The sequence below is a fragment of the Malurus melanocephalus genome, unplaced genomic scaffold, assembly GCF_030028575.1.
Source record: "Malurus melanocephalus ecotype Western Australia unplaced genomic scaffold, MMel_1.1 scaffold_59, whole genome shotgun sequence".
Lineage (NCBI taxonomy): Eukaryota > Metazoa > Chordata > Aves > Passeriformes > Maluridae > Malurus > Malurus melanocephalus.
In genome coordinates, this window is record NW_026623291.1 from 1,420,322 (window position 1) to 1,430,828 (window position 10,507).

Below are 10,507 nucleotides of genomic sequence, written 5' to 3' on the forward strand. Positions count from 1 at the left end.
TCCAAAAAAAGTTCCAAGACTACTGCTAYTGAGGTTAGCAATGCCTGGGGCTGGAGAATGGAAGCTGAAATTCCAAGTCGTGCAAGCTTCACCATGGACTACCACGGGCTTCAGCTCTGCCTAATCGTATCTGAAAGCATGAGAGACTCCAGCAGACATGACACTCTTGAAATACAGAACTTTATTTAAAAACTGCTTAAAATAGAAAAACCCTGTCAAGAAAAATCCAAGTCAAATATGGTTTCTCAGTAAAATGGAGTTTTAGGGCAACGAAAGTCTAAAAGGCCACAAGAGAAATAGCACCACTGCAATTTTAAACAATGGCTAGATACTTGCATTTTTGGCATTCACTGAATTTGGGTTTTTCTCTGAACTTCACAAAGATTCATGCACTACACAATTACCATAAAATGCTCTCCTACACACATTTTAGGACAAGCTACCACCAGAAACAAATGAATACAAGCACAACAGGACTGATCAATCTCAGTAGTGAAGGGGGGTCAGAAGTCTTGCAGGATCTTGCCAAACACAACAGTAATGAGGGGCATGATAGCAAAAAAGGACAGTTAAGGAAAGTATTTTAAATATTAATATTTAAGTTAGTCTCAGTACTGTATTTTCTGCAATAACATTAGCTCTGTTAGCCAGCATCTTTCAGCTTTTACCCCAGAAGACTACTGAACTGGCAAGTGTTATTACTAATATGCCCTGGTTTGAAGGAGGGAGGAAAAAAAGAAAGCAGACAGAAAAATATTGTCATGTGATCAATTCACTTTCACTCAGAGCCAGTTGCACAGTGCAAGTCCTGTTACAACTATTGGTAGTTGGTGATCAGCATTCCCTCAGGATGGGAAAGCGACAAGTGAGAGACCAGAAGGGATTCCAACAGAAATGAAAATRAACAGAACAAATAAAAACAAGAGCCAGGAAGAAAAATAACTTCTGAAGGACATTTTAGGCAGCAAGACAAAGTGTGCCCTTTGCTTTGTTATTCTTTACAGAAAACACAGTACGTTTTGGCAAAGCCACAATGCCACAGAAAAAGGCTTCAGCACTCTTGAAGGTAATTTATGTGTCTCAGCTGTTCATACTCCCTCTAATCTTGTGACAGGCAACGTTAAGGCCCATTTCATCGAGAACTAATCACTTAGTAAGCAGCTTTACATAGGAATGGAGTTTTGTTTTAATAGCCCCTTTTGAGCACTTGCTGACACAGTGAGACTGCCACGCAAGGCCTCTCGGACAGCAGTGAATGGAGTTAAACAAACGTCTACCCCAATATGAAGCACATAAAATCTCCCATCACATTACTTCAATTTGGCATATGGAAGCATATTTTAAATACTCTTAAGGCATTTATTATAATTTCTGTTCTGCAATTTCACATTAACTCAATCTTTCTGYGAGTCAGAGTCTTTAACTTCTCTACTGCACACCACCTCAGATAAAAAAAAGAGTCTTCCAACAAACCAGTGTTTTACCAGCAATCGAGTTTACTCTGCAACGAGTTCCAAATATTCAGCCTCTTGCTCCCTAAATATACCACCTCGATGTGAATACTGCTCTGCTACAGTGTGAGAAAGAGCTCCTAACTCAAACCCACTGTAAAAGTGAAACTTCTGCAAAGTGCACTTTAAGAAGAGGTACTTTTTGCTTATGAAAAGAAACCAGTGAGTCCTCTAAGAATAAAGTGGAGTATTTTACAGTTAAGCACATGATCTGGGGCAAAGAATTCTGATGTTGCTGCTCTGCTGGTACAGTATGTGGTCTGTTAATACTCTTCTTGCTCTTCCTGCGGCGCTCCTTCGTCAGGTATCACAAAGCCTTCCTGAAGGGGAAGAAAACAAGTACTTTAATGAAAATYTGATGTCAAACCAGTTTCTGGCTACTCTGTAGGCTCTTTTGTTTTTTAACTATAGGTAAGACACCCTTAAGTCTCTATTTACAGTGTCAAGATGYATTACCGGAAGTATTTTCCTCATCTTTGATCTATTTGTTACATACTTCTCATGAAAGGTCTACCTTGTTTGCTGTCTGACTATAATTAAGTTATCTGCTCCTTTAATACAGGAAAAAGCTAGGCCATAAACCTCTTGGGGGGGAAAAAAAAGTAGAACTAGAGGGAGCCCTGGAAAGCAAACCAGTTTCCAATTTCAAGGGCAGGGAGGAAATGTGYAACCCAGTTTATAACAGATTACTTACATCTGTGGCATAAAGAATTTCCACAATCCTCTGCAACACTGGATCATTCTCCCCTTCATTCTCCTGGCAGATCAATTCAATGTTCCTCAGTTTGCCAAAGTAGAAGTCTCTCTCCTTCTCCAGATCTTCAACAGTAAGTTTCAATACATTGATCTGCCAAGGGGSATCAATAATAATTTATCCACCAGATATAGAATTCAGCAGGATCTATGCAAAAAGGGGCATTCCAAAAGTTCTCAGAAGGGTGTTGATATGCAAAGCACYTCAGCAGTAACCAAGATAATAGGGGGAGGAGTGACTCTGAGAGGAGGAAGAGGGCCATTCCTCAAATTTTAATACTACTGCCACAAGAAACATCCAGTCCAACACACACAAACCACAAATTTGGAAAGATAAATGGCTGATTCCACAAAATAGGTAAAGCACTGACTGTCTGCAGTCYGCTCTGCTCACACATTCTTTCACAACTCTCCTGCTGACAGCAGGTTCAGTTGTGCTGCACTCTGGATTTCAGTGAAGGAGCAGCTGCTCATAGCTCCATTGGAATGCTGTGAGAGCTGCAACACAGCTGTGGGAATACTTACAAACTCYGCTATGTGTGACACAGCCCACACTGGGGTGAAATGTCTGGGCACTCGTGTGCTACAGGAGGGGTTTTGATTCCATCAGGAGAGCAAGAGCATTATAATGAAGGATTCCAATTAAGTGATTTTAAATGACTGATTCAGAATATCTTCTTCCATCTGCCTGACCCAGACATTTCATGCTACTGGAAAAACAAACCTGCACATAACTCTATCAAGCAGAGGTCAGTCCCAGGGYTGTCCTGTACACACCTGCTCGATCAATCCCGCCGATTCATCGTCTCCTCCACCCTTTTTGCCCATTCCAGGCCCAGCTTTGGGACCTGCTGGGGTCCTCTGTGCAACGATGGGCCTCTGCGGGGCTGCAAGATGAATTCACCAAGTAATTCAAATTCATTCTCCCTCCTACAAAGGTACTGTCCCCCCTCCAAACATGCTTAGGCATGAAAGAGTTTGAAGATATGTTCCTTCCTTTACTCCATGTAACATGTCCTTTCTTTTTGGCACACTTGGCACCAATTCTTGCCATTTTCTCTTTTAGAGAAGACTGTTCTTACTATAGCCTTTAGACACCTGGGTACTATAGCAGCCTCAGTGTTTGAGCCTGGCATCTCTGAAACAAGATGCAAAATACTATAATCCCATACACTCATTTTAAATAGMAACCCAGTCTTCATTTCCCCAGAGTTTTTCATGATCTAGATAATCTGTGAACTATTTTCTCTACCTGCACTGCCAGTACCAAGAGATTTCCTGGTTTTGTTCACAACTGGAGTAACGAGGTTTGGTGCTATTGTGTCTTGGCCTTGTCGAGCAGCAACAGGATCATACTCCTTCCCGTCATAGTTTGCATCAAAAAATTTTTTGAACCACTGAACAAATTCAAAGTTGTCCTGAAATTTTCCTTTCACTAGTTTGTCCACGGGAATTATCTGAAGCGGGGGAAAAAAAGAAAAAAAAAAAAAGTCAGACAGATACTAAGGGTAAAAAACCTCTCTGTGTTTTTACATAAAGTTTTAAAGTTAATGCACTCCAAAGATATGGAAATTTAATTCTTGTCCAGTCTAGGGAACATGCCCCTTGACCACAACTATGTCAAATAACAGGATTTTTGCTAATTATTGGAATGAAAAACAAATCATGCTTTCACTGTGAAGGTCCAAATAATTTTAAATTATCCAGCACCAAAGTTTCTGCTAGACCAAGTTTGCAGACAAAACTTCCTGTCCATGTGAAGCTGGCTCTGATGAATCTGATGACCAACTCCACAGCCTGCCAACACCAGAACTGCTACAAGAGCTAAACATCACCTACAYAGCAGATACAGCTTCTCTGAAATGAGCTGTACAACTAAAGATTATTTAAAAGATGCAGCAAATAATGAAGTTTTATTTGTAGGGAAATTTTTTGCATAACGACTGTTTTGTAAATGACCATTTGGCATTTGGAAGCCAGACTGGCTGTCCAGACAGGTTATGTGGACAGATTGCACAAGSCACTGTCCCCAAGCAGAGACTGACTCTGTGTTGGAGCTGCCAGACATGGAATGAGATGTCTTCCTAAAGAAGGAAAAAGCTTCAACACTATGTTCTGCATCCCACCAAACACACTGCCTGTAACTATCACCTGGATAAATCCCCCTTCCATCAGCAGAACTGTCATTCCATCTGAACAAGCTTTTTCACAATCTCRTTTTCACTAGCTAAAAATCACATCTTTTAGTAAGTGGAGCTATTTAAAAGCCATGTAGATGTGGCACTTGGGAACATGGGTTAGKGGTGGGCTTGGCAGTACTGAGGGAACATTTGGACTTGAYGRTCTCAGAAGGATTTTCCAACCTTAAAAWTTATATAATTCTATACACTTGGAAAGAGGAATTTGGAATCCTGAGGACTATCATAGCAGTAGGCTATGGGAACATGCTTCATACGAAGATGGTCCAAAAAGGAAGCTCAAGCAAACCTTATCTCATAGAAGTTTCAGTATTAGTTTGTGCCACATAAGTTGCACAGAATTAAAAGGAAAACATTCATCTCATCATTAAAAACTAGAAACCTGACCTTGGATGAAGTAAAGCAAAACATGTCCTAACTGAAGTGAGGACCCCAAAACAAAACTGAAACCAAAAGTTTTGAGGTTTATAAACAAAAAGCAAACTCTGTTCCCAGATTTACTCAGTTCTAAATTTGAAAGTTCATTCCATCTATGTTAACATTAGAGTCAGTTACAGCACAGCTTACTTTGTCGACACCCATTCGCTTAAAACCTGCTTGTAGAACCTTGAAGTTYTGAATGTACTCATGTTCCAATTTTGCTTGAAACTTCACTTTCTTGAGTGCTACAGAACCTGGGAAGAGCATGTCCATGAACTGACAGTATGCAGCACCTGCCAAAAGGAAAAAAACAAAATCCTGGGATGAATTAAGYCAGCTCAGCTCACTAACCTTTGTGAGTTACTTTCCAGTCAGGTCAGCAAACTGACCTGACTCACTCCTCAGTCACACAAGCCCTTTAAAACCAACAAAGGCAAAAAACCAGGAACCTTCAGTCTCCTTTTTTATGCAGCATGGCTGTAAATAAGCTCAAAGGAGCTGGAGAACCAAATTTCTGGRCTCATGACTTGAACTCTTATGAATAAGAACAATCCTGCCTCCGTAATTCCAAGGGGGAAAAAAATCTAATGGATAATTTCACTTTCCTTTCTTCATAGATATTAGTACATATCTGAGATGTTACATGTGTCTAACAGGCATGTAATCTGTTCTTAACAATACTAATAGAATAAACCAGAAAAAGCATAATTCTAACAATTATATTTAACTGTTACTGAAATAGTAATAAATTTACCTCTTGCAAACAGAACCTATACACAATTCAAGGTGCTCTCCAAGATAAGAGGCCAATTAAGATGGATTATATTTAAAGCAGGCCTTAATCAAGGAACCAAAATTAGGTATTTCTTTCTATTAATTTTAAATCCTTCATGTCCTCCAATTCAGCACTTGCTGTAGTAAGAGGAAAAGAGATTCAGTTCAGCCACAGAGGACAACCACCTCGATATTTGTAGAATGCACACACAGAGTAAAAAAATAAGTATTTTTAAACTAGATCCTCACTCTGCAGTGATGACACACAATTGTGTGCCACTGAAAACACAATCACAACATTCAGAGCATTATACCCAAATCCAACATGAACGAATTAAGGAGTAATAGGAACCCTGACCTAAACCATTCAACAGGTTTTGGGAGCTATCTGAAGGCCAAAAAGTAATWGGGAACAGCAGTGCCATAAACTACTCCATTCATCTCAACCACATCCTATAACTGCTCACTCTCAATCAAGATGTTTTGCAGGGGCTCCCACTTTCACCTGCTACCAGAAGACTGATGTCATCCACTGGTGCAAATGAATAAAAAAACAACAAACCAGCTCTTGCTGTTTGTTCTCCACAGTGTCTCAGTTAATTTGCTGCAAAACTGCAATCCCAATTCAAACACAAAGCACTTGCCAGAAAACAGGGGTTTGTTCATTATTGGCAGTCAGAGAGATAAGCGTGATAAAAACAGAGGGATCASAGCGTAAGTCAAAGGTCAGCTATTGTGCATTTATGCAACCTCAAACTGCTGCTGTCACTGCTGCCCTTGCCAAAGACAGCAAAACAAGCTTGGGAACTCCTGCTTCCACAGGACTATGACAGCAAAAGCCACTTCATCCCTGCTGAGGCACAAAGCATTAYTGCAGACACAGAAAAGGGAAGTTACTCAGCACATACCACATCAACAGTTCTCAATCTTTTCCCAAAAACAGGTGAGCTGGAATTCAGCARACCAGTACTAATTATCCTCACTTTAACACAGAGCTCTCACAGCATTCAAGACTCACACCAATCCCATGCAAATCAGCTCTGCACACAACAGGGTTTAACCTGCCTATCTGAAGCAGACAGTGCTTATCACCTCCCTCCCTCCTGTGGTCACAGACCTTTAGTTCCCTCACCCTTACAGTTTTTCTCCATCATCTCACTAGACAAAAGCCATTACAATACCTGTCAAATGATAATTGTGAGTCCCTTGCTTCTCTGTAAACTTGAGGATTGTTTCTTCCATGGACTCAAACACAGTCTGCACTGACAGTCCAGAACTCACTTTTAATTTATTCCTCCTTTTACTCCACCTCTAATTTCCACATCTCTTCTTCCCATGAGCAACACCTTATCTCAAAGGCACTRTATGAGCCACACTTCCACTTTTCACCGAGTGCTTGTTGTAGTTATCCAAATTATCTTGTACCTCGGCTGCATTTTTAGCCTTGGGTTTTCTTCAGCTCTTGTTCCACAGACTATTATCTTTTATTCGTTCTTACAAGCCTCCTCCTCCCACACACTCCTCCCTACGATGACACTTGACTCCATTTCTGTAMCACAATCACTTCCCCTTTTCTGCCTACGACTGTACATGAGATTCAGAAGCCAGTTCAAGCCCAGGTAAGTTGGGCTGACACAGGCTAGACATGCACCAGGAGGAGGTGTAAAGTCTCACAGATGACCCCACGAGTCACTACTGTGCCTTCCTCACACTCCAGTACTCTTCCAAAACAAATCACAATTGGTTTTACTAGTTACATGTGTAACACTTACTCTATCCATGCAGRCTAAATGCTTAATTCCTCATGGGAAAACACCTTCTTCCTCAGTCTTTCTTTCACAYTAACCCCCATTCCTTATAGCATCTATGCTGTAGTGAGTCACGAGAACGTGCCTTTTCATTACACTGACATTATAAAGAACCACTTCAATAACACTCTGACCATAATAACTCAGTACTGGATCATAACACTGACCACGAATCTGTTCACACCAGGAGCCAAGCCGGGAGCATGGCTACAGCAGGGCAGCACCGAGGGTGMAGCTGCATCTCTACAGAACCAGGATGCACATCCCACTCGGAACTGCCCTCGGGGTGAACCCCCTTACCTGAGCACAGCTGTTCAATCTTGGTCAGCGTCAGCTGCAGAGACTCATTGATCCACGCCAGCATGTCATGTCGGCTCAAGTTATCGCTGGTCACTGAAGTAGAATACACATTCACTGCCATTTTCTGAAAGATGGAATCAGAGGTATGAGCGCCACAGATGCTGGGCTGTGGTGGAGCCGCTTCCTTTTGAGCCTTCCCGACCCATCAGCGAGCGAATCGCGATGGAACTGCGGGCTGCCAACAGCTGGGAGGACCCTCCCGCACCACCACTGCAAAGGGCTCGGCTCCGGGATTTTTGACGAAAAATTATCACCGAGGCGTTCACGTGGGAACCGCTGAAAGGAATCACGGCTGCGGCAAGTTACTCATCCCTCTCCCCCGCGCCACCGGGAACGGCTGAAGCACTTCCTGCCCGGCCACGGTATCTCCCCGGGGATCAATACCGAGCGGCCGGTCCCCGCCCAGCCCCGCCAGCACAAAGCAGAGCCGCCGGTGCAGCTGCCGCCGGGCAGGGCCTCCCGCGCCGCGGGCGGGGCACAGCCCGCGCTCCCCCTACTCCTGCTCCTCACAACGCCCCGCCGGACCCTCCACCCCGCCATYCCCGGTCTCCGCCGCACCCCCGCCCGCCGAGGGGCGCGGCCCGACCCTGCAGGCCTCGCGCCGGTCCCCTCACGGCGGCGGTGCCCCGCCGGGCAGCTCTCTGAGCCCCGGGCCCTCCCCGCTCCCGCCCGGCGGCCCCGCCGCGGCCCCGGCCCGGTACCTGCGCCGCGCTCGCCCCGTCGGCCCCACGTTCAAACCGGCCCCGCCCGCCCTGACCGGGACCGCGTCACGCGCTCGCTGCGCGCCTGCGTCACGCGCACGTCACGGCACGCGCGGGGAGCGCCGCGCGCCGGCACCGTGAGGGGAGGTGTCGCTAGGGGGCGGGGCGACCCGCCGCGTTGCTATGGAGATGCCACGCCCACTCCGCCCGAGGGCTCGCCTGCCATTGGCCGATCCGCTGGCCCCGCCCACACCGGGGGTCCCGCGTGCCCACAGGATCGCGCCGGGATCGGGCCCGAGGGTGCGACGGGGCTGCTCCGACAGCCGCCAACGGGACGGCCCGGCCTTGAGACCCGGTACAGCCCGGCCCTGATCCCCGGCACAACCCGGCCCTGATCCCCGGCACAGAGCAGCCCCGAACCCGGTACAGCCCGGCCCCGACACCCGGTACAGCCCGGCCCCGACACCCGGTACAGCCCGGCCCCGACACCCGGCACAACCCGGCCCCGAACCCCGGCACAGACCGGCCCGACACCCGGCACAGAGCGGCCCCGAACCCCGGCACATCCCGGCCCCGAACCCGGCACAGACCGCCCTCGAACCCCGGCACAGCCCGGCCCTGATCCCCGGCACAGCCCGGCCCCGACACCCGGTACAGCCCGGCCCCGAACCCCGGCACAGCCCGGCCCCGACACCCGGCACAGCCCGGCCCCGAACCCCGGCACAGCCCGACCCCGAACCCCGGCACAGCCCGGCCTTGAGACCCGGCACAAACCGGCCCCGACACCCGGCACAGCCCGGCCCCGAACCCCCGGCACAGCCCGGCCCCGAACCCCCGGCACAGCCCGGCTCTGAACCCGGCACAGCCCGGCCCCGAACCCTGCACAGCCCGGCTCTGAACCCCGGCACAGCCCGGCTCTGAACCCCGGCACAACCCGGCTCTGAAGGCTGGCACAGCGTGACCCTGAATCCGCAGCACGGCACAGAGTTCCTTAACCCCCGGGCATAGCCTGACCCCGAACCCCCAGCACGGCTCCAGCCCTCCTGGCACACCAACACCAGCCACCTTGGTGTCACTGGTGTCACCTCAGCAGCAGCAGAGAAGGGGCAGCTCAGGTTCCTGGCTATGCCCCTCCTCCCACTGTGAATTCAGTTTATTGACCCAATAAAACTGTCCAGCCATACAGAAATACTCATTTTTAATCAGACATCATAAATGGTAAACCATCGATATTTTTTTCCCACATGGAAACCAGTGAAATCATGTGGACAAGGTACAGTTGTGAATTTTCACACTCCAGATACAAAAAATATGAAATGTGTTAAAAATGATACATTTCTCTTATTTTTTAAAGATTGTATAAAAACCCGCAATATGTTCAACATTAAAAATCCTTAACCTAAAAAAAATAGCACCAGGGAGAGTAGAAACCTTTAAGAAGTATTTAAAAGGAATTTCTGAGAACCCCCTCCCTTAACAATTTATAAACTCATAATAAAAGGCAGCTCTTACAGGGAAAAACATTTCAAGGAAGACTTGTCTACTACAATTCTCATCAAGTGAGCTTAATGCCAAGACAATTCTCATTCCTCTTTTATCTTTGTTTACTTTCTCCAAGTCCTTTTTTTCCCTCATCCATTTGTTTTCCTTTTGATCAGATAGGAAAGGATGTGAGATCTGGAGTATAAGATCAGGGATGCCATGGAGTGGAGGGCACRTGTTCGCCCAGTTTGGAAAAATCAAAGCCACCTGACCAGGGGACAGCTGTCACCCTGAGCCCCTGCACTGGATGGTTGTTCACCCTCAGGCCCCGTGCTGGGCTCCAAACAGGGATTGCAAGGAACTGGGATGAGGAATTAGTGTTGTGGCTGGGGTCCAGCTAGACACAAGGATCACAGATTGGCAAGGGGTCCAAAACCAGCTGGTGCAGTGCTGGCAATGCCAAGGCTTTCTCCAGCACACACAGAACCCACTCTGCCATC

At 46.7% G+C, this 10,507-nt stretch overlaps 1 protein-coding gene across 1 annotated transcript; it reads right to left on the reverse strand.

Annotated features, from left to right (window-relative positions):
• Positions 1-836: 836 nt before the first annotated feature.
• Positions 837-8,608, reverse strand: MAPRE1 (microtubule associated protein RP/EB family member 1). Its single transcript, XM_057366005.1, has 7 exons — positions 8,526-8,608; positions 7,765-7,888; positions 5,030-5,175; positions 3,517-3,721; positions 3,042-3,151; positions 2,206-2,358; positions 837-1,831 (listed from the first exon to the last, which is right to left on the reverse strand). The coding sequence occupies exons 2-7, from the start codon at positions 7,883-7,885 to the stop codon at positions 1,775-1,777; spliced, it is 792 nt and encodes a 263-aa protein (XP_057221988.1). The 5' UTR covers positions 7,886-7,888; positions 8,526-8,608; the 3' UTR covers positions 837-1,774.
• Between the last annotated feature and the right edge of the window lie 1,899 nt (positions 8,609-10,507).